The sequence below is a fragment of the Crocuta crocuta genome, unplaced genomic scaffold (assembly GCF_008692635.1).
Source record: "Crocuta crocuta isolate KB4526 unplaced genomic scaffold, BGI_CrCroc_1.0 scaffold71, whole genome shotgun sequence".
Taxonomy (NCBI): domain Eukaryota; kingdom Metazoa; phylum Chordata; class Mammalia; order Carnivora; family Hyaenidae; genus Crocuta; species Crocuta crocuta.
The window spans coordinates 981,573-1,005,853 of NW_027527548.1; the positions used below are offsets into that span (position 1 = coordinate 981,573).

The 24,281-nt window shown below is 52.3% G+C and overlaps 1 protein-coding gene across 1 annotated transcript in view; it reads right to left on the reverse strand.

Annotated features, from left to right (window-relative positions):
- Positions 1-24,281, reverse strand: part of EYA2 (EYA transcriptional coactivator and phosphatase 2) — a 173,910-nt gene that overhangs the window by 5,827 nt on the left and 143,802 nt on the right. Inside the window, exons 10-13 of the mRNA XM_077766497.1 lie at positions 11,301-11,359; positions 6,509-6,669; positions 2,559-2,673; positions 1,512-1,633 (exon numbers count right to left, since the gene is read on the reverse strand). Of these exons, the coding sequence (XP_077622623.1) occupies positions 1,512-1,633; positions 2,559-2,673; positions 6,509-6,669; positions 11,301-11,359 (457 nt within the window). The remainder of the gene's footprint in view (positions 1-1,511; positions 1,634-2,558; positions 2,674-6,508; positions 6,670-11,300; positions 11,360-24,281) is intronic.

Consider the following 24,281-nt stretch of genomic DNA (forward strand, 5'->3'; position numbering starts at 1 on the left):
CCATGATAAAAAATGTTTAAAAAGGAGGTTCTGACTAAGCCTGCAAAGGCACACGAGTAGACTGTGCAGAAAGAAAATGACCGGCTCACCAGGTCCCGTCGCATAAGCTCTAATGGCCACCTGGGGTCTGATGTTCATGACTTTAAAATCAGAAAAGACACTTTTCTGTTAATGTTCAGACTCAGAACTTCAGTAAAGGCAAAAACTGTCTGGGATAATTGCTTCCAAAGTACTATAGTTTTTTTTCTCTCCAGAAGAAAACAAGGGTAAAAATTTCTAATTAAAAACCTCTTGGGGTGTCTGGGTGGCTCAGTCAGTTAAGAGTCTGACTCTTGATTTCAGCTCAGGTCATGGTCTCACAGTTCATGCGGTCAAGCTCTGTGTTGGGCTCGATCTGTGATGCACACACATGCGCGCTCTCTCTCTCAAAATAAATTAATGTTTAAAAAAGACTTAACTAACTAGATTTATTTGTATTATTATACAGTTTCAGGTGATGTAAGAATACCCCCCTCCCCAAGAAAACCAATATTACTTGCCCTGATGATAAATGATGCTGTTAATTTCTGGTTATTAAATTCTTTTATCCGATAGAAGCTCTGAGCCTAAGGCTTGTTCTCTTTGTTAATAATGGAGATGATCAAGTATTAAGAGAGGCGTTAACACAGGATAACACTAAACTGAGACTCACTCCTTAAAAGAGAATTAAAAAAAAAAAAACCCCAAAACTTTCTCTCTGTGCAGTTCAAGGTTAGATTTAAGATTCTTTGATGACTTATACCAACTAAAATTAAAATCACCTCCTGTGCCACGCTGTGGCGAGGACTGTTTCCCTCTTCTTAGTAATATAATTCCGTGACTTCTACCTGGGTTCATGGCACTTAGCTATGGACTACATTTCCCAGCCTCCCTTGCAAACAGCCATGTGACTAAGCTGGGGCCAACAGGGGGTGAGTAGAAGTACTATGTACCCCTTCTGAGTCTTGGCTTTGAAATATTGGGCACGTATTACTCCTTCCTCTTCCCCCCTCCTTCCCATAAGTCGGAATGACAATGTGGCAGGATTCTGATCTGACCACACACATGAGAATAAAACCACAGGGGATGGTGGAAAAAGAAGATGGGAAGAACCTGGGACTCTGGGTGAGTTTCAGGACAGAGCTGCCCCACTAGCCTGGATCACTCACGTCGGGTCTGTTGACAAGTGAGGGAGAAATAAGCTTTGATGCTGATGGAAGCCCGTGTATCTGGGGGTATATTTGTTACAGCAGCTTTGCAGGCATCCTAACTAACACACGCACTTTAGAATATGGTCCTAACCAATTTCTTTGGAACCTGAGGTTTACAGTGAGTGGTGTGTGGGATCATTCTGGGGATCTGAGTCACACCCATGGACGAGTTAAGTTCTTTAGCTTCCCTAATGCTGTTTTCCATAAGCTTCTCATACAAGGGACGGAAGCTAACCTCACCCACCCCTCTGTGCATCGCCCCGAGGTCCTGGTTCTCCCTACCTGTCTTAGTTGCACTGTAGATGTTCTCAATGGGAAACACGGAGCCCAGTCCATACAGCAGGACTTTGGCCAGGGCAGGAATTAGCTGAGTGGTAGTGACCAGCACGTTGACACAGTTGGGCCTGAGGACAAAAAAATGACTGTGGGTCAGAACACCAAGGTACGGCCAGGCCAAGCCCCTTCCCCCGGCAGCAAGAGCCTGGGGTCAGCAGGCACCCTGGTGGGGGCTGGGAGCTCTGGCTAAGCCATCTCAGGTGAGAGTGGGGCCCCAAGATCCTTCAGCTGTTCCTCTCCTGCAAAGCCTGAGGCTGCCTGGCACGTCGAAACACGAGTGCAATACTTGTATTTAGAAAAATGTTTCTGGCGAGGGCCCACACTTAAAACAGCGGCCCCTGCCTCTCGGTGACGTCCAGGAGTTAACGTGGCTCAGGGGTAGGACAATAGGGAGTGGTGAGGGGTGGGGTAAACTGGGGAGCACCTACTGGTTCTGATATGTTTCCAGAATCCGGAAACCTGGAGCCATGGATTACTTTCCCACTCTTTGGGGCAGAGTGTGTATCAAAGAAGACACACCAGCGGGATGGAGCTATTCTGTGACCGTTCACGTGGTGGCTCACGAGATTTTTGATGCTGGCGCACACAGTAATGTGTTCCCTGGCCCAGATGGTCTTCTTTAAGGGCCAGAGGCAATTTACTGGGAGGCCCAGAATGAAACTGGACCCTCCTTACTTTGTAAGCGCCAAATGATCTGCAGCTTTTGGAGGGTGTTGTGACGGGTGGGTGTTGTGGGCAAGAGTGGGTGGGGACAGGACGGACCTGTGTACAAACGTCTTTGGCTCTGCTGGGCCCTGGTTAGTGTCGGTACATGTTTGCTCAGCTGTGGTACCAGGTGGTGCTTTAAAATACCTCCGCTTTATCAAATGTCCGGAGAGCCCGCAAATGAGAATTTAGAGAGTCCAATTCTCCCAAGTGTGGAAATAAGAGGATCCACCACCCTCAATGGGAGAAAGTTCAGGGGCACAAAGGAAAATGGGGGCTCCCACCTACCGGGAATTGATGAGGTTGAGTGCCTTCAGAGAGTGGGTCAGCCAGAGGTCGGTCAGAGCCTCCAGCTCGGCTCTGAGCTGCAGCCAAGTCTCTCTTTTGGGAGCTCCTATCAAGCCTGTGGACAAGGGAAATAAAGATGTGCTGGTCATTATTTGAGAAGTCTGGGGGCTAGTGGTTAGGGAGGGGGAGTCTAGCTACTGGTACCCTGAGGTTTCAAATCAGATGACACCCAAGGACAACTTTAATCCAGTGATTTTAATCTTATTTTGGGATTGATGGATCAATCCATCTACTGATTGATCCATTCATCCATCCATCCACCCATCTATCTGCCCATCCCTCCCTCCCTCCCTCTGCCCATCCATCCATCCATCCATCCATCCTCCTTCCTCCCTTTGCTCATCTGTCCATCCAACCAAGACTTCAGGAGTGCCTTCTCTGTGCTCAGTATTGTAACAGGCACTGTTACACAGATGAACAAAAAATGCAGAGTACTGAGTTCATACTGTTAGTAGTGGAGACCAAAAAATGGATAATGAAATAAAAATGACTAACATTTATTGAGTGCTTACTATGTGTAGGGTCCTGTCCTCTTAACATGATTTGTTTTATTTTCACAGTGACCCCAGAGGGGAACACTCTTTTTATTCACTTATGTTTAATTGAGATATAGTTGGCATATGACATCGTGTAAGTCAGGTAAAGAAACTGAGGCTGTGTGAGGCTGACGGACTTGCTCACCGCAGAGAGGAAATAACGGAGCCGGGTGCGGCAGCCAGGCGGCAGAGCTCCAGAGCCCACTCTACGGTGTTTCTACACTTGACCATCGCTCTGTCAGCCATCGAGGCCCTTGAGATGCAGTTCAGCCTCCATAGCCTCCGCCCTCGCACCTGTGAGCTTGCCAATCTCATCTCTTGCCATTGCCCTGAGGTCCTTCCATTCCGGCCCTAGTGGCCTCCTCTCTGTCCCCTGGAACATCAAGTCTGTTCCTGTCTCAGGACCTTTGCACGCCTCGTTTCAGGACCTGGACCACACCTTCCCTTTTTGCACAAATCCTTCACACTCATTTCTAATGCCCTTTCTTCTGGAAGCCTTAGCCTGGTCAGCTCTCTCTATTTTATGCTCTGCCAACACACTGTACCTCTTCTTTACACCACTTGCCACAATGATCATTTTACACGCATGTGTGTGATTATGTGTTTGATGTCTGCTTCAGGCGTTACGCTGTTTGCTCCCTGAGGGCAAGGACCACGCCGGCTTTGATGGTGGCATCAGCCCTGGGAAGGTATCGTAGAGCAGGGGCTGGTGTGTGGTTGGTGCTGAGTCAGCATTTGTCCAAGGAAGAATGAATTCAGTGGGACGAAAGTGCTGCCGGCGGTCTCTGGCTTTCCCTCCTCCCTGCACCTTCCCCGCGGCCCCTCAGCTGGGGGCTTAATAACAATACAACCCCCCAGGGGCAGGTGTACGGTTCGCAGGGGGCTTCCCACGCGTGCTGCCACGGGTAGCCAGCCGGTCAGCCGCTCCGACTCTGCGCCTGCTAGGAAGCAGGCTTCAGGCTTTTGTCGGCCTGCCCCCCNGCACAAGTGAGGGACGGCCAGAGAGAGAAGGAGACACAGAATCCAAAGGCGGCTGACAGCACAGAGCTGTCAGCACAGAGCCCGACGCAAGGCTTGAACTCACAAACCGTGAGATCATGACCCGAGCCGAAGTCGGACGCTTAACTGACTGAGCCCCCCAGGCGCCCCTTGTTAAGCGTTTTCTGTCTTCACCCTGTACCTTGCACATGTCTCTCTGCTGAGCACAACTTCCAAAACCCATGGGCTCCTGGGGTGTGTGGTGAGCCCCAGGCTGGAGGCTGCAGCCCTCCCCGGGCTGGCTCTGTGACGCAGGAACAGCTGGGGGAGAGGCGAGGGGGAGCTGCGGGCAGGGGTGGGGGAGGGCTGCCCGCGGGGTCCTTCTAGCCTCAAGCCCCCCTCGCCCACTGACACACGGGGCGATTTCCCCTCAGCTTACGGGAAAGCAAAGCAGCCTGACGCAGCGCCGGGCACTTCCTGGGGCTTAACCTGGATGAGGGGCAGGCGGCCCCTACTGGCCGACTCCACCGTCTCCCCTATTCCATGCACACCCGCTCCCTTCCTCTCTGCACGCAGGGGTGGGTGAGCAAGCAGGCTGACTCTGAAGCTCTCCGCTTCACTCTCACAGTCGACAGACTCGGGTATGAGGGGCCGCAGAGTGTGGGCAGAGGTGGTGAGGCGCTCAGCCTGGCCCACCTCGGCTGTGTGACGCTGGGCGGGTTACTTAACGTCTCTGATCTCGGTTTCCAGGTTTATACAACATGGAGGATGAAAGTACTCACAGGGGTGTCGTAAAGAGCAAATAAGATTTTAGATGACAAGCCTTCGTCACAGAGCCTGGCATACAGCAAGCGCTCAACAAATGTTAGCTGTTGCCGGAACTGCATTAGGGCTGCAGCCACAGACAAGACAGAAAATCTGACCCAAAAAACTTGACAGTCTGTCCGGGGAAAGCAGAAGACAGAAGAACTTGAAAGGCTCCCAGGGAAAACTGAAAGGAACTAGTGACAAATGCTACCTGGCTGCTATCCACAGAGTCATGACTTTTGTGCCCATTAACCACAAACGTTCCCATGACCCAGGGAGACAGAATTATTTTTATCCCCATTTCTCAGATTTAGGCATTGAGGCTCAGGGAGGTAGCTAGAAAGTGGAGGCATTGGGATGGGAAGTAGGTTCTGTCCAGTTTGAGATCCTAAATTCCTTCTGGGACCCTACTCTTTCTGGGGCTGGGGGAGGGAGCCCTGGACACTTTGGGGGCCACGGGGGATCCAGCAGGCACCACCCGCTGCCCACTCAGACCTGATCCCTTTGCGGGCCAGCAGCTGGTGCCACACATTGTGACAGTCGAAACACCCCCAGATGCCTTCCTGGGGAGGAGCAGTGTCACTCCTGTTAAGAACCACTGGCCTAGAGAATTCTAGAAACAGTGACCTGGGGCCTGGCACTGGCAAGCCAGCCTTGCCCAAAGCCGTCTCTGGACTTCTTGTTCAGCGTGATCACCAACGGTCTCTTGCTACTGAAGCCGGTGGCTTTCACCTTGACTGCACATTAGAGCCCGAGTTCTGTGATTCCGACCCAGGCTGCAGCCAAGAACGTCAGAACTGGGGGCGCCTGGGGGGCTCATTCGGTTAAGCGTCCGACTGACTCTTGATTTGAGCTCGGGTCATGATCTCACGGCTGTGAGATCGAGCCCCGAGTCAGGCTCCGCACTGACGGCACGGGGCCTGCTTGGGATTCCGTCTCTCCCTCCCTCTCTCGCTCTCTGTTTCTAAAATAGAAAGAAAATCAGAACCGGAAATGCCTCCGGTTGTCCCAATATGAGAACCAGTGGCTTCCAGTCCATCTCCGGTTTCAATGTTTCCACAAACTACTTGGGAATCTTGTTCAAAACGTAGATTCTGACGCAGCCGCCTAGGGTAGGGCCCGAGAGGCTGACGTCCGGGGGGATGCTCGGCCCGCCGTCTGAGCAGCAAGGGCTGAAGCCTCGGGTCCCCCAACTCCAGCGAGGGGCCGCGTCGCCTGAAGGGCGTGTGGGAAGCAGAAGGCCGGCCCACCGCAGCCGCAGACTCGGCATGTCCGGTGAGGGCCCGAGACTCTGACGCCCCGCACGACCCCGGGTGCTTCGGCGCTGCGCTGTGCGGACCACACTTGGTCAAGACGTGGGGTGGGGCCGCCCCGCCCCCAGCGGGCTGTGTGCTCCTGGCCCGGCTGCATCATCGGTTCCTCAGTTTCCTCCCCCTCAACGTGAGGACGCCGAGATGCTCTGTCCTCTCCCAGAGCGCGCGCCACGGAGCTCGCGTTCACGCCCTGGGAGCCACGGCCGCCCTTGACCCTGCCTGGGCCCCGGGGCCGCGGGCTGGGCATGGGCAGGGCNGCCGACGTTGTTCTTGTACGTGTTGTACATCTCCTTCACCCGCCGGTAGCGGAAGGCCAGCTTCCTCATCCAGTCCACGCCGCCGTGGACGCCGGAGCCCAGGCACAGGTTGGCCCCCGGGGCCGAGCTGTGGAAGCCGTCGGCCGAGAAGTTGTAGGTGCTGGGAGAGGGGGCGAGAGACGGGTCAGTGTGCGAGGGGGGCTCTCGGCTGGGAGACCGCGGCCCCGCGAAGCCCCTGCATGCAGTGGCTGCTAGGAAAAGCCCTGACTCCCCTTTAGAGTTCGATGCTAGAAGGTAAGTCCAGAATATGGTTGTGGCCGGTTCGTCCTGAGAGAAGAGTCTGGAAGAAAACATGTTAGTTCCCGCCACCTTGATCCCCCAATCTGTGCTGTCTCACGTCCCCTGTAAGGCCTGGCTCCTGACTCCTTCTTGCCGCTCCAGGAGCGTGTACCTACCTTTCCACAGAAATGCCACATTCTAGGTTTTTAAATTTTTTTTTTTTTAATTTATTTCTAGGAGAGAGAGAGAGACAGCGTGAGCAGGGGAGGGTCAGAGAGAGAGGGAGTCACAGACTCTGAAATAGGCTCCAGGCTCTGAGCTGGCAGTCAGCACAGAGCCCGACGCGGGCCCGAACCCACGAACCGCGAGATCATGACCTAAGCGAAAGTCGGACGCTTAACCCACTAAGCCACCCAGGCGCCCCTAGGTTTTTAAATTTTTAAAATAATGTTTAATTTTTGAGAGAGACAATGTGAGCAGGGGAGGAACAGAGAGAGAGAGAGGGAGATGCAGAATCCGAAGCAGGTTCCAGGCTCTGAGCTGTCAGCGCAGAGCCCGTCGCGGGGCTCAAACCCACGCACTGCAAGATCATGACCTGAGTGGAAGCCGGATGCTTAACCGATGGAGCCGCCCAGGGGCCCCTTAGTGTTTCTGGTTTGTTAAATCTGGCAGAGCCGATTGCTGGCGCTGTGCAGACACAGTCCTCCACTCGGAACGAAGCAGGCTGGCCTCCGGAGTTCCACGTGTGGACTGGGGAAGAGCCAGAGTGTCACACGAAGTTAACGACAGAAGTGGCACCTGGGAATCCGAACGGGAGAGTGGGGGCCACTCCTCGCCTACAGCAACCGGCGCGTGAGAATGAGCTCCCCCTCCACCAGAGACCCCTTCTCTCCCTCTGCCAGCAGCTTTGCAGGAGGTCTGCAAAGTGACCATCGTGGGGAAGCCACAGCGTGACAAGGGACACACGTGCAGTATGACCCAAAGCTTAAAAAACAAGTCTCTTTCTAGAAAAGAAGAGAAGAAAACAGGTCAGCGTAATGCCAGGCTGTGACCTTGGCTCACGGTTTTCCTCTTTGCCCTATTTGCTGTTTCTAGATTTTCCAGGATGAGCTGAGGAGTAGAAAGAGACATTTCAGTTTCTACAAAGTCGTGTTGTAGCGGATGAAACGGCACCTGGAAGCCGTGTCTCGCGCACGTCTGGTACTTCAAGGCCACCACAGCGGCCCAGGTGAAAGGGCGTCTGCGAAGCGTGAGAGGCTGGGTGGCTCTCCCTGTGGGGCGTGTGCGGTGTCCACGGCCAGAGCACTGCGCGAGTGACGCGCTGCTGTCCCCCACCGTTCTGTGCCTGGGGCCCAGCCTTGAGCAGAATCCGGCCTCCCTCCTGGGGTGGCGACAAAACCCGGTGGAGGCCCCAGAAGCGCCTGGGATGAACTCTCCTCGGACTGATTTCCCCTGGGGGCTCCCTGGGGCCTGCGGGGCCGGCGACTTGACCCTGAAGGACCCAAATGCAGTCCCCGGCGTTCTGCACAGCACATTGTGTGAAGAGCCAGAGAGAGACAGCGGCCACAGGGTCACACACACACACACACACACCCGTGTCCCTTGTCACAGACATTTCTGCGAGTGTGACCGTGTACAACACCGGAAGCAAGGAAGCCATGATGGCAGGAAGTGGATGGTTCGAGACGGCGAGGATATGGGTGGTACCGTCTCTTCTCAAATGTACAAAACCCCGCGGAGAACAGATGGACCCAATAACCCGTCTGTTCAAAAACGTCCTTTTTCCCGCAAAGGACGTGACCGGCTTCCTTACACAGACATGTTGCTGCTTCTTCATTTCACCTGCCTCGGTGGTGACGACCGGGGGTAAAGATGAACGAAATACACCCAACTCATGAATCAGGACAGACGACATCCAACCGCGGGGCCAGGGAGCCTCGCGCCGGGCGCTTTTCCNTTACCCCGTCACACCCCTCGTTTCCAGAAGCCGCACTTCAGTCCCTCCGCTTTACTGCAGAGATTCCCAACTCGCAGGACAATATCTCCTTCTTCTTTCTTAGAAACTTTATTTTCCGCCAACCTCGATTCCATCTTCTCTTTGAGCCTCTGTGGAAGGACAGCCTAGGGCCCTCGGGGGTTGCTGCTGCCCGTTCGGTGGCCGGAGCACTGCGGTCCTCACCGGGGAACCCCCGGGCAGGCACCGAGGGCAGCTGCACGCCCCCGACCCGCCTGCAGCCACAGCCCATCACCCGGAAACTCCTCCTCCTCCGACACGGGCTTTCCAGCCACGGCCGGCTCCTCCTCCATCTCTTCAGAAGTCTCTGTAGAAGCTGAGATCAGGCGTGGTCTCCGGGGGTGTCACGGGAGACGGTGCCACGGACGCGCAGGATGTCCTAGGCCACCACCCTCCCCCACCGGACCGCCACCTCCCTCCCCTGTTGCTTGGGGGTGGCGGTGTCCACAGGGCTCAGGGGACGGTCTGTTACGCAGAGCAGCGGCCGGCGGGGTGGCACCTCTGCTGGCTACTGATCCCAGGGCTGGGCACCGTGAGGGGCGGCCGGTCAGCCCCGGGGCCAGTAGCCAGCAGGTGTGGCTCCGGGACGTGCCCGGATCTGGTCCGGGAAGGCTCGAGGAGGGAAGGCCCCGCGGCGGCGGCACAGGTCAGCACAGCCTGCTGGCCAGCATTCCCGGGGGGGGGGGGGCCCTGACATCACTAGGGTCTCCCACGGCAACCAAGTGACGAGCCGCCGACAGAGCCTCTTCCACGTTTCTCCCGAGTTCTGACGCAGGTGCCAGTGCTTCTCCTTCTGCGGGTCACTGTTCTGTCTGGAAGCCCCGCTGGGTGCCACCTAAGTGGGTTCCTGCTGTAAGGAATTTGGGGACACCTTCCTGCTTCACTGGCAAGACATCAAGGACTCACGATGGGAACCCGAGGGCGCCGCCTTACAGACCGCTCGCGGGGAGCGTGGAAAGGCCGGATCACCCGGCCTTGAAAAAGAACACTGACTAACCGCTCAGAGGAAAGCCTGGGTTCCCTGCCAAGCGGTGGAGGGCAGGTGGAGGGCGTCCATGAATCCTGCCCCCCCCGGCCCCCCTGCCCCAGCTGTGGGAGGTTCGGCAAGTGACTTAATCTCTCTGTGCCTCCTATTCCCCAACTGTCAAATGGGGATGAGGAAAAGAGCATCTATTCCCGAGGGAACTGTGACGATGCAGCGAGCTAATGCACGCAAGGCACCTGCAACAGGGCGGGGGGCAAAGTAAGGGCATTACCCAGGTTCGTTTCTGTTGCTAACTGAGAAAAAAACCAAAACAAAAGAAGGGGCATTTGGTGCTTGGCGCCTGGCACACAGTAGGTGCTCAAAAGAGATTTCCTGAGTGAAGAAATGGGAGAACTTGGTTTCTAGGGGGAAAAACATCCTTGGACTGTGGGTTCTGGAAGTGAGGTTCCAAACAGCCCGGCACAAGGCAGGGTCCAGAGGTCGGCTCTGCGTCCCCAGCCGGCCAGCTGCAGGGAACGCTGCGGCTCACCGCTGTGAAGGGGAGGGTGGTTCCCAGCTGTGACGTCATGGGAAGGGCACAATGAAGCTTGATCTGGGGTTTGTTTACTCCATAAACAGAGCAGTGCTGGCTGGCACTGGAGGCTTGCTCCTTTCCTTGCCAGGCCTGATTGCCAGGGGTTTTCAGGACGGCCAAGTACTATGAAGCAGGCACCTGCCTATCACTTCCGGTGCTGCTGGGCTTTGAAATGACTTCCGGGGCCCAGGCACAGAGCTTTGATTTCTCTTTTTGGCGTAAGGTGGAAGACACACCGAGGAAGCAAACATTAAGTGACGTTACTGGCCCCCTACAGAAATCATCATTTAGCCGAATAACATTTTGGACGGGCCGAGAGGTCGGGATCATTTTGGATAAGCACACATGAACTCTGGTTCCATTTTTACAAGGTTTTCTCCGGGGCCGGCTTGGAACATTCTAGTCACATTTCTTTGGAAGCTGTCTCGTTTTGGGTACCTTATTTCTGGAATCCACGTCCTAGGAATGTTTTCCCCTAGAAACCAGACATGCCATTTACTCAGTTGAGAAATATTTGGAGTATCGACTGTGTCAACTTTTATATTAAATACCGTACATATGCTAATGAAGCAATGAAAGCTTTGAAGACGGGGAGCCAAACTCTTAGTGGTGGTGATTCTGGGAGGCAAGAACAGAGGTGATGCTTGAGGTTTTACGACAGGCACGCGTTACTTTAGTGAGTGGGGAGAAAACCGTGGTGAGACAGACATAAGCAGAGTCATAGAGAATCTGTGGAATCTCAGCCTCAGCGACTGGAGGTGATGCACGCGGAAGAGTCTGCAGGGTGTAGGGGCTGGGCTGCAACCTTTGGGTTCTGGCCAGGCAGGCACGCGCGTCATCCTCATAGCCAGCCCGCCTCTCCTCTCCTCTCCCTTCCTGGTGAAAGGCAAGCTCAATGACCAACCAAAAGGGGGCATTTTTGACTCCCCAAATTCCTACCTTAAATCTTGCCCATTGTCATCAGATGAGACGTCGTCAACGTGGATCTGGTCGCAATCCTACGGAGAATGTGGCAAGAGGAGAAAAAGAGGGAGAGGCATGACTGGTTAATCTGCTGTAGCCTCTGAGAGCTGAGCCGAGGAGCACTGTCCCGGGAGCCACCAGCCCTGAATTCTAGTCTGAGCTCTGCCGCTACAGGTTAGGGGACCTCTGGTTAAGTCTCAGCCCTTCTTTTGCCTTTGGTTTCCTTAGAAATGAAACCATTTCTATTACCATTACAGGTTGGCTGTAAAGAGGGCCGTGACCATATCATGGATCACGCAAACCAAGATAGTTCTGCAAGTCAGAGGGGCTGCTGTTAAGATTACACCGGAGGGACAGGCACAAAACATGTCCCCTCTCCACCTGTGATTTCGTTAGCACATAGGTCGCCCTAGCCCCATGGCAGAAGCCACTGCCTTAATCAAAGGATTTCTTCTGCTCAGAACACTCTTCTGCCTTCATCTGCATAGTGAGCCTTGTATTCTTCAAGCATTAGCTTCTTTTTTTTTAAATTTTAAAAAATGTTTTATTTATTTCTGAGAGAGAGAGAGAGAGAGCGAGAGCATGAGCAGGGGAGGGTCAGAGAGACAGACACACACAGAATCTGAAACAGGCTCCGGACTCTGAGCTGGCTGTCAGCACAGACACCGACGCGGAGCTCGAACCCACGAACTGCAAGATCTTGACCTGAGCCGAAGCTGGATGCTTAACCGACTGAGCCACCCAGGCGACCCCTTCAAGCATTAGCTTCTGGAGGTACCCGCTTCCCCAGTCCTCCTCTGGGTCTGATGATACACAATCATCACTTACGGAGTACTTATTACGTGCCAGGCAGTATTCCAAGGGGTTGCCGTTCAACAGACTCCAAAGACCTACTGCCTTCCACCACCCACAATCCCCCAGTTCTCCTCGGGGAAACACCTTAACGCCGGTGAGTTAAGACCAAGGGGAGGGGATGTGGCCACATGACCCAGGTTCAACCAATCAGAGAGACCCAGGAGCCCTCCGGCTTCAGAGATTGCATCAGAGATGAGCACATGTGGTCTAAACTGGACCAATGAGAGAGCCAATCCCGGGAATTCGGCTGGGACTTTGGGAAAGCCTCTCCTTCGCTGCAGCTGCCGATGGTGGGAAAATCAAGTCCGAGAGCCGGAGACGGGGGAATGAGGCCCTGGTCCCGTGATCTGATCCGCTGGCTCCAGCCTTGCCTGAAACCAGCCCACCATGAGTGTGCGAGGTTGAACAATGCTCACCCCCCACCCCAGTGTCTATGTCCTAATGCCATGGTCCTTCTATGGCGAGAGGGACTCTGCAGATGTGACTAAGTTTAAGGGCTTGAGAGGGGGAGGGCCTTGGGGTTATGCAGGTGGGCCCTCAATGTGATTACAAGGGCTTCTGTATGAGGCAGAGGGACATCTGAAGACAGAGAGGAGAAGGGGATTCGGGGGACTGCTCTAAAGATGAAGAAGTCACCGGCCAAGATCAGGGTGGCCACCAGATGCCCAGATTCTCCCCCCAGAGCGTCGCTGATGCCTTCAGCCCAGTGACACGGATGCTGGGCTTCTGACCTCTAGAACGGTAAGAGACCACACGTGCCTTGTTATAAGCTACTACGGGGTGGTTATTGGTTACAGTCGCTGCAGGAAACCCTCCCTGGGCGCTTCGGCTCAAGCCGGCGGAGCTGGATTTCTGTCACCCTGCAGCCAGGTGACGCATGAAGCCACTTGCAGTACGCACCCAGCCGTCACACAGTCCGTCCCAGTGACAGGCTGATCAGGCAAAAGTAGTGCGTGCTTTGCCTGCCCCGCAGCCCCGGTGAGGCTCAGATGCCGGGTTTGGACCCTAGATCCTAACACTTCCCGGCTGTGTGACCTTGAGCCAGTTGGCAAAACCACCCTGAGCCTTAGAGGTCTCATTGGGAAGTGGGGGATGCCGGAGCTCCTGCACAGGGCTGGCGGATGCCAGGAGAAGTGAGAGGCTGCGCTGAAAGTGTCTAGTACCGCGGCTGGAACACGGCAGGTGTGGGATGTGTGCTGTGCTGTGGTTTTTATTATTGTGCTACGATTCATAAACGTGCACGTTTAGGTGCAGGGTAACCTTAGGAATCAGGTAGCTCCGGGAAAACACTGCTAGGGAGAGGAGAAGCACATGGAACTCTGAGCTTGACCTCTAAGAGAACAACTGGTGGTAACATCTCTGGACTCTCGGTGAGAGGGCAGCCTGTGGGGAAAAAACAGTGGTTTCTACTATTTTGAGCAGATCTCTTTTTACATAAGGAAGAGGCTTGAGTTTATCTTTGAGAACAGGGGTTCTACTAGGGGATGACGGGAACCCCTTCCCTCATTAATTTTTTAAGATATATAGAAGCAACTGTGTTGTTATGGAGATGCGGGTGGGGACAGTGGCATTTGGGGCAGGCCTGGCTACTCTGTGGGGTCGAGGCTGGAACCTGGTACAAAGGGGTGGTGTGGCCACTGGTCCCTCTCTGGTCCCCTGCAAGGGCTTTGGATTGTAAAGGGGTTTGCTGGGAGGTGAGGTTGGCTTCCGGAGTCCCCAGCCCCCTGGGGTCCACAGCTCTGCGGCAGGGAGAGTACGGCTCGGAGTCCTGACGCTTGGGACCCCGCACATCCGTGGGCCCGGGAACAGCACCTGGGTACAGGCAGGACTGTGCGCTCTGACAAGCCTGGAGGGGAAGGGCGGGGGGAAGTCGCCGCGCGTGGGTTCCTAGGGGTCAACTGTGGGCAAGCAGAAATCAGTGAAGAACATGGCGGGTGCTAAGTGGTAAACCCAGCTGGAAGCTCTTTGGAGAGTGCTGGAGAAAGAAAAAAAAAACTGGGGACGCTGAGTGACCACTCTTGAGCTAGCAGATATCTGACTTACACCTGAACCTCTATCATTCCTCATTCCAGGTTTCCTTTCTTTCCACGTACCTGGGATTCTAACTGACGCTCGGTGGTCTCAGGTATAACTGATTCCCCTTCCCAAGAGGGACTGTCCTTTCCTAAAGTAGTTGAGCACCATGGTACACCCCAACTTGAAAGATTCTATAGTCATGCTAATACCATAGCGATTAGCCACACGTGGTTATTTATAGTTATTTTCAAATCAATTTAAATTAAACAGCACAAAAAACGGAGTTCCGTAGGCCTGTTTCAAGCACTCAGCAACCACACGTAGGTGATGGCTACTGTACTGGACGGTGCACGTAACTCCCATCAGCACAGAAAATTCTAGGGGGCAGTGCTGCTCTCGAGGGGTCAAGGCATCAGGTTGACAACTTCTCTTCTGTGTTGATAAGTTCGATTAGGGAGCTCACAAGCTAGCCCACACTATGCTTGAAAAATTGTTTTGGAACAATATTTGTTGGGAGCCATTCTGAGCCCACTAGTCGAGAAAGCTCCCGGTGAGGTTAAGGCAAGTTTGCACACCAATCAGATGATGACCGATATCCACCCCCACTCAGTTACTTCTGCTGGAGCACCGACCCCCCAAGGTACTTTGTTAATCAATATCGGGAGTGACTTGTCCCCTTATTCGGGCCCTGGTATGATGATTGCACCTTGTGAAGGAACTTATTGTGGGAACAACTTCTTTCGATTATGGGAACAGACATTGTGTCTCCAGCAGGTCCTGTTTCCCTCCATACTTTCCCTTGAGCTATGAACAGACTAATGACCCTTACTCATAAAAGATTGACCTTTACGTGTACAATTCTGTTTCTACCGTTGCGTTAGTCCAAGATGTTCATACAGCTCAACATGTAAATCAGCTAACCAAAAATGTCTCTCAGGCCCTAGCTATTCAAGAAATCATAAAACTAGACACAAAGGTAAATGCACTCGAAGAGGCTATTCTATGTATTGGAAATGAGCTAAACTCTTTAAAGGTATGGTTGGCTCTCTGGTGCCATAAGGAATATAACTGGAAAATCAAGTCTTGCCCAGAGACAAAGAGCCTAACTTAGAGAGAAGGAACAGACAAGGGCAGAACATAAGTTACCACATACACCTTTGCTAACTGGTGGTGTATAGCAGCCCCTTCCCTAAGGCCTACATTCCACAAACACCTTCCCTTCCCCTGGCAGCTGTGATGAGGATGGATAAGAGTATCTACAAACCTATGACTTAATCTTAGCATTATTAAAATGTGTATGTTATCCTGTTTTCACTGAGAACACCCTGTTATTTTCTTAGTTATTCAACCTCACTCTAATTGGGACAGTTCTGCAAGAAGACTTCTATAAAACCTATTTCTGTGCATTTCCCAAAACATCTTATCACAGAGAACTATCCACTGTAAAAATCCCATTTTCAGATGCCATGTTCACGTTTGACCTATAAATAAAGACACCAAACCTGACAGGGCAGAGATGCCTGCCTGGTGACCAGAATCTTCGGGCTCTCTCCCTCCCTCCCTCGTCGACACCATCCATCCTTCAGGGACCCCTGGACCTGGCCGGAGCTGGACTCTGGCAAATAATAGCCAGTATGTGAGCTCAGGGGACCTCTCTTCCTCCCTTTGCCCTTCTCCGTCTTCTCCCTTCCTGCTCTCACTCTTTCTCTGTCTTTCCAGGTTTTTGGCTACTCTGAGTCTTTACACCCTCTGGCAATGCAGGTCTTGTGTTGTTCTGTCCCAACCATCCTCAGCCCTTGCCAGTGCTCGTCTGGGCTCTCTTCCCTTCACGTCACCTGGTTACCTGGGGCCCCTGTGGGCATCCTAGTTTGAGACCTGTGATCCACACACATCGTCAACGAAACATCTTTAAAAAGCCAATGCTGACTTTGAAGACCCAGGCACAGAGAAAACAAAATTAGTAGCAGACTTCTCCCCCAGCCTAAAATTGGAAAAATGCCTCCCTGCCTGCCCCCCCAACTCCCCCAGTCCTTGCCTGAAGCTTGAAAGCTGCTCCAGGGGTCGCAGGGGCTCAGGCCCCAGGGCAGGGGCACCCTGTGCTTTCCCTGACGTCAGGGGAAAGGTATGTGGGAGGCTCTGGTTTTCTCATTTGCAAGGGGATTGTTGGGGGCGCTAAAGTGTGACAACAGTAGCGATCACATTTCGGACTCAATAAAATACCATGACGCTCAGCTAGACGCTACCTCATACTCCACCTGGATCCAGTTACCCGCTGAGGCTGAGCTGGCAGCGAGGGCAGTGGGCCCTGGGCGGGGGGTGTCCTGTGCCCCTCAATCTCCTGCACGGGGGGCAGGCCTCCAAGGTGGAGGGTGCTGGCTTTCCACAGCCTAGGGTGCTTCTGGCCTCTTCAGGGTCACATGTGTCTATCCTGGGGTGGGGTGGGGGTCCAAGTGGGAGTTGCTGGCAAAGACAGAGGAAGAGTTCCCGTGGCCTTGACCTTGGTGGGGTCTGGGCCCCAGTGCAGTCCCAGCTGCAAGGAATTTACACTTCCTGACGTAGAGAAACACCCATACATCGTCTTGTGCGAAGATGTCCACCATCCCCGTGAGAAACGGGAAAATGCCTCGAGTTCCCTCAGCTGCATCATCACTAGACAAAGTGCGGTATGTCCATTCAGCGGGGTGCTGCCCAGCGGGTCAGACGAATGAGGGCGATTTTTCTGTTAGCCCATGGAAATATTTCCAAGACATTCTATTCAGTGAAAGACCCACCAAGAGCACGGGGGTTAGGGGCCCTGATCCCCACGTACTCAGAGATCTGCATATCCCTTTGCCCTCCCCCAAACGTAACCACTAAGAGCTGTGGTTGGCTGAAAGCCTTACTGATAATACAGTCAGTTACCGCATATTTTATATGTTGCATGTATTGCATACTATATTCTTATAATAAAGTGAGCTAGAGTAAAGAGTTACTAAGAAAATCACAAGGAAGGGGTGCCTGGGTGGCTCAGTTGGTTAAATGTCCAACTTCAACTCAGGTCATGATCTCATGGTTCATGGGTTCAACCCCACGTCAGGGTCTGTGCCGACAGCTCAGAGCCAGGAGCCTGCTTTGGATTCTGTGTCCTCCTCTCTCTCTGCTCCTCCCTCACTCCTGCTCTCTTTCTCTCTCTTTCAAAAATAAAAAGCATTAAAAAATTAAAAATAGAATAAAAAAAAGAAAATCACAAGGGAAATTCATTTATGGTTCTATACTAAATTTATTTATTTATTTAAATGCCTTTTTTATTTCTGAGAGAGAGAGAGAGACAGCATGAGCAGGGGAGGGTCAGAGAGAGATGGAGATACAGAATCCAAAGCAGGCTCCAGGCTCTGAGCTAGCTGACAGCACAGAGCCCGACGCAGGGCTCGAACCCACAAACCGTGAGATCATGACCTGAGCCAAAGTTGGATGCTTAACCGACTGAACCACCCAGGTGCCCCTATACTAAATTTCTTTAAAAGTCTGCATGTATGTGGATCTGTGCAATTCAAACCCATGTTGTCCAAGGGTCAACTGTATTTATAAAAACCCACTGAAAACAAACCAAGGTATTTTATATGGATATATACATAGATGGACACTGAAAGATCTGGAAGCTTACACACCTGACCGGACGCAGCAGTTCCCTCTGGGAAGGCACTGGGATTGGGTTAGTGGTCAAAGGAGGCTTTAAACTTATTGAAATGCTTATTCCCTCCCTACCCCCCTTACTCCCTCTCCCTCTTTCCCTCTCTAATTTTCTATAAGGATAATGCACATACACATTGTCTTTGAAAACAGAAAATGTCTCACCAGGGAGGAGACAGACAGGGTGTAACAGTGAAGGACATTAAGAACACTGTTCATGTATTTTGGTGGGGGGGGGGGGCAGAGGGGGGGAGACACAGAATCTGAAACAGGCTCCAGGCTCTGAGCTGTCAGCACGGAGCCCAATCCAGGGCTTGAACCCACGGACCGCAAGATCATGACCTGAGCCGAAGTCAGACGCTTAACTTACTGAGCCACCCAGGCGCCCCTAACACTGAAGGACATTTAAGTTCCCAACGTGCCAGAGGCTGTGCTCAGTGCTTTGCATATTTTACAGGGGGTGCGGTTGACACTCATCTCACGGGGGAGAAAAGAAGGTGAGGAGAAGTGCAGAAACTTGCCTCTCACAGGCTGAATTACGATTCTTCAAAAGATGTTGAAACCCTAACCCCCAGGGCCCACGCACGATGAGGTCATTAGGGTGGTGGCCCAACCCAATGAGACAGTGTCCTTATAAACAGAGGGAAGTACGGACACAGAGACAGACACACACAGGGAGAATGCCATGTGGCCCTGAGGACAGAGAGGCACGGAAGAGACGTTAGCTCACGGCTCTCAGGAGCCAACCCTGCCTTGATCTTGGACTTCTGGTCTCAAGAACCGTGAGACAGTCTTCCTGCTGTTCAGGTCGCTCGGTCTGTGCACTTTATCGGGCAGCTAAATGAATACAATGCCCAGGGCTGCTTGGGATTCTCTCTCTCTTTCCGTGCCCCTCCCCTGCTTATGTGGGAGTGCACTCTGTCTCTCTCCGTCTCTCTCTCTCTCTGTTACTAAATAAATAAACATTAAAAAAAAAAGAGAGAGAGGGGCGCCTGGGTGGCTTAGTCGGTTAAGCGTCTGACTTTCACTCAGGGCATGATCTCGCGGTTCGTGGGTTCGAGCCCCACATCAGGCTGTGCTGACTGCCAGCTCAGAGCCTGGAGCCTATTTCAGAGTCTGTGTCTCCCTCTCTCTCTGACCCTCCCTTGCTCACGCTGTCTCTCTCTCCTAGAAATAAATAAAAATATTTAAAAAAAAAAAAGAGAGAGAGAGAGAGAGAGAAAGGAGGTTTCCAGGCTTAAAAGTGGCCCTTGCCTTCAAGGTGCTTAACACATCACAAGAAAAGAGGAGGTAAATGCACAGAAAATACTGCACTGCTAATTCAGCACGCAGACATGCCGACCACCTCCTGCGAGCCCAATACCAGGCTGGGACGGTGCATGTGTTCTGGAACAGTCCCCAACTCCCTGTCTCCCCCGCCTCCACATTCCTCAATCAACCGCTCAGCAAATCCTGCCCCCTCTCCCTCCAACGCACGTCCACAGTCTGACCATTCCCACCTCGCTCGCTGCCCCCACGGGTCCACGTGCTCGTTCTCTCCCACCGAGGTCAGGGCTCAGCAAACTACAGCCTGTGGGTCAAATGAGGCCCGCCCACCCCCTATCTGTGTGAATACAGCTTTAGGGCAGCACCGCCAAGTTCATTCATTTCCGTACTGTCTATGGCTGCTTTTGTCCTACGATGAACTGAGTGTGACCCTAAAATACCTACTATCTGGCTCTTTATGGACGAAGTTTGTGGAGCCCTGACTCAGACCACCGCAGTCACTCCTGCCCTGCCCTCTGTGCTTCCTTCCCTGCCTCCCTTTGAGTGAAAGCGCGGTCCTCACGAAGTCCCTGGGCCTGCGTGTCTGCACCCCCTCCCATCTCCCCCCATCTACGCCTGTGCTTGCAGACACAAGCAGCCTCCAGCTAGTCCGTCAACAACCCATACGCTCCTGCCGCAGGCCCTTTGCACTTACTGCTCCTTCAGGTTTGAATGCCTTTCCTCTCTCTTTGCACCTGCCAAAAGCCTGCAAAAGCTCTGTTGATATCCTCTCCTTTGTGAAAACTGTCCTAACTCCACCTCACATCAGGACCAATAATTTATGTTTCTCCACTTTCTGGGGTTTCTAGCACTAACCTACACCTGATATAATGGCCAATCTATTTTTTTTATCCGGTAGGTAATGCCCATGGTTTGCCGATTTTTTGCAAGGTCAGAGACTATAGCAGCTGAAAGCATAGACTCTGGACCCTAGGTTCCAACTCTGGCTCTGCGGCTTATTAACTGAATGACCTTGGACGAGGTATTGAATCTTTCCGACCCTCAGCTTCCTATCTGTAACTGAGCTACGGAACACCACTCAGCGCGCTGGGCAGTGCGAGGGTTAAATGAGTCGGTACAGGTGAAGCACTTTGAAAAGTGCCTCTGCCTGTCGAAAATGCCACATACACGCCTGGCATAATTATTGCTGATAGGACAATTTTGAATTCTACAGGCCTGAACTCTGCCTGGTATAGGAAGGATCACTTTGAACTGAGTTCACCATCAAGGGAGGCTCGAGGCTGGTCAGCTCTGTAGATGAGAAGCAAATTCAGAAGCAAAGCAGAAAGCTGTATTCCTCACCCAAACCCCGAGAGCGAGTCAGGACACTGTGCACGAACACATCTTGGGGAGGGGGGGTAAGGGGGACAGAGGTCTTCAGGCCCACATGTTCTGGACTTTGCAGATGGTGTTCACACCCCCTTCTCTGGTCTCCAGTCCCAGCCCTGCCATTTTCTAGGTGCATAATCTTGGGCAGCTCACTTAACACCAAACCTTTTAGTTGTTGTTGTTGTTGGTTTTTTTTTCAAGATTATTTTGGCTCTTTGGGGTCTTTTCTGGTTCCGTACAAATTTTAGGATTGTTCTAGCCCTGCAAAGAATGCTGGTGTTAGTTTGATAGGGATTGCTTAATTTTTTTATGTTTATTTATTTTTGAGAGCATGAGTAGGGGAGGGGCAGAGAGAGAGGGAGACATAGAATCCGAAGCAGGACCCAGGCTTTGAGCTGTCGGCACAGAGCCCAATGTGGGGCTCGAATCCAAACTGTGAGATCATGACCTGAGCCGAAGTCGGAGACTTAACTGTCTGAGCCACCCAGGCGCCCTTCCATACTGTACTCTTTGAAAGGAAGTTGCTATGCAAAGCTCAGTGAGGGTGGAGTATTTAAATAAGTGATTCAAAGTCTTCTGCATGGGCTTTCTCTCCTCCCCACTTATTTATTTGTTTAATCACTATCTGTGTCATTATGGACGCACAGGTACTTATTTTATACTTAGAATCCAGTACCAGGTTGCTTGTTCTAGTAGTCACATTGTTCCCAGCTTTGGCCACTGGCCACGCCTCCAGGGAGCTCCCGTGTCCCTCAGACATTTTCCATCACTGTAGAGTCTTTTGAGCACTTATTTTTTGGCACCGCAAAATGCTCCACATTTATTATGTGTATTTTCCACCCCAGCCCTAGAATCAGCCATTTCTCTAAGGAGCCTTGGCTCCTTTTCCTGGAAAATGGTATTAGAGCCCAAGATCTGGGTGTTGGGTGTGCTCATTGCTACCAGAGTGTCATTGCATCGGGGCTCTCTCGGGGGACGGAGGAAAGTCTCCAGGTTCTTGTTTTAAATTGTGAAACATGGTTAGTACATCCTTTTGCAGGTGTGTTGCAAGGCATGTGGGAGGCCTGATAAATGGCACCGATTATAGTCCAGATCCTTCTTTCGCCACGGGTGTGGAATGGAAGCCCAGAGAGGGCCCAGGTGAAACTTACATGACGGGTCGCGGGGCACGGGTGGAAGCACCCGTGGGATCGCTGCCTTTTGTCAGCAACGGCAGCGGTTTGGCCGTTTGTCATGTGCTCACAGTCCAGACTTAGCTTCAGGGCGACGCTCATCTCAGAAAATGTGTGGGAGAGCATCTCACCTTTTTCTTTGCTCTTAGTTCATGCAGGATGGGACTTACCCTTTCTCTGAATGTTTGGTGGAAATCTTGTTTAAAACCAGCTAAACCTGGTGCCCTTTTTGGAAAGCACACCCTTAACTACCATTCCAATAGCTCACAGCCATTGGTTCATCCATTTTAACATTCCAGCTTCATCTAGGTTTCCAGTTCATTGGGATAATATTGTACAGTATTCTCATAATTAAAAAAACGGATCTGGGGCGTCCGGGTGGCTTAGTCGGTTAAGCGTCCGACTTTNTGCTTATCCATCTCTTCCTCTTTTTCCTTCTTTTATTTTTCTCGTTCATGCTTGCCAAAGGCTTTGTCTTCCTTCATGCTCTTTTCAATGACCAATTCTTATTAACTTTCCTGTTTTTCTAATAAAAATGTAATCTAAGGCTGGATCACCCTGGCTCACATCCCACAGACTTCGATCCTTAACCATTCTCACTGTCGTCCAGTTCCGAGCAGTAAACTCAGTGACAAACACATGTCGAAACTGTTCTGACCAAGCTGGCAAGAGCTGGGCTTCCCCCGCCTGCCCCACGGGGCTCTGATCCCATGGCTTGTGTCCCTGGCTGCCTGGAGGCACGAATGCAGAAAGGAAGCTGTCGACAAATCTGTTGTAGAAAAATGACTCTCGCCAGAGGCCAGATGAACTCCCTGGCCACTCCTTCCCTTTCGGGGCAGGTATATTTTTAAGGGAGATTGCTTACGGCTCTCTCTGGATGTGGCAGAGAGGGGTTTGCTCCCCGGGAGGGAAACCTGGGCTGTCTTTCTTGTGTTGTCTAAATGTTTAACTTCTCTGAAGAGCACCAAGGAGGCCGTGGGCTGCACCGCGTTAATGGCCAGTTGGGCAGGATGCCTCGGAGAGCAGCTCAGCGCTGACATGGTGAAATATTATTCTCCCCGACAGCTCCCGCGGCGCCGTAAATCAGCCGTCAGCCGTCAGGCCCGCGCGTCAGGCCAGCAGCTACGGCTTGCCCACGTTCCAGCTACTTCCGAGTCCCTCCGGCAAGAGCTTTCCTGAAGCTCTGGCAGCACGTGGGAACGCTCCCCCTCCAGCCCTCCCCACCTGCCCAGTCGCTCCTGAATCTGGCGGGTGGGGCTGGGGGGGGTACTTTCGGCCCAAACCCTTTAGGTCCATCTTGTTTCTTACAGGGGATTCTTTTCTTCCCTTTGTTCTGTTGATCTTATGCCTTCTTCACCCACTCAGCTCGTTTCAAAACTGTGTGTCCCATGCAGGATAAAGGTCCCAGCTTGGAAGTCGACTTGGCTTTGGATGAACTCTCCATACTCTTCTTAATCTATGAACTCTCTGGGCCTCAGTTTTCTAATCTGTAAAATAGGGATTAAAAACCCTCCCTTGCAGGGTTGTTGGGAGACTTCAGTGAGAAAATGCAAGTGTGATGAGTGGAGCAGGAGCTCAATACAGGTCAGTGCTGGGCAAGGTAACATCTCGGTGCCTCAGTTTTCCCATCTGTAAAATGGGGATATGTAACAGTGTTTACTGTCTGTGGAACTCTAAGGCCAAATGAGTGAGTGCGGGCACGCCCTCTGGGTAATACATGTGTCAGCTGGCACTGTGACTATTCATTATTCCGATCTGTGCCCTCCACTCAGCTCCAGCCACAGCCTGCGTCCTTCTTTCTAGAAATGTATTCCGATCCTTTGTATATTGCTCCACTCACCTTCAGGTGGGGAGTGAGGGTGCCAGCACGGTTCATTGTGGTTTCCGTTGTTATTTGTGTGACTTCTGTTTTGCCATCTACAGCATGAAGATGAATGTAACTCAGATGAACTTTTGTCTCTGTTTTCCATGTTTATGCCAGGAATTTCTGTTTCTTTTTTTTTCTTAAGATTTTTTAAAAAGTAATCTCTATGGCCAACGTGGGGCTCAAACTTACAACCCTGAGATCAAGAGTCGCATGCTCCACCCCCCCAGCCAGTGTCCCCTCTGCCAGAAATTTCTTCTCTTGTTGGCAGACCTTGCTTGTCCGAGCTACACCACCCTCTCTGCTTTCTCTCCCCCCCTTTTTTTTAATTTTTAAAAAATGTTTTACTTATTTCTGAGAGAGAGAGAGAGAGAGAGACAGTGTGAGCAGGGGAGGGTCAGGAGCAGGAGAGGAGGAGATACAGAATCCAAAGACAGGCTTCAGGCTCTGAGCTAGCTGTCAGCACAGAGCCTGATGCAGGGCTCAAACCCACGAACCGTGAGATCATGACCTGAGTTGAAGTCGGACGCTTAACCGACTGAACCACCCAGACACCTCCCCTTTTAAAAAAATTTTTTTTAATGTTTTATTTATTTCTGAGAGAGAGAGAGAGAGAGAGAGCAGGAGAGGGTCAGAGAGAGAGGGAGATACAGAATCCGAAGTAGTCTCATTCCCTTTGAACTCATCGTCTACAGCACTGTGTTGAGTCTAGATTTCCCGTCTGGAATCTTCTTTCCCAAGCCAGAT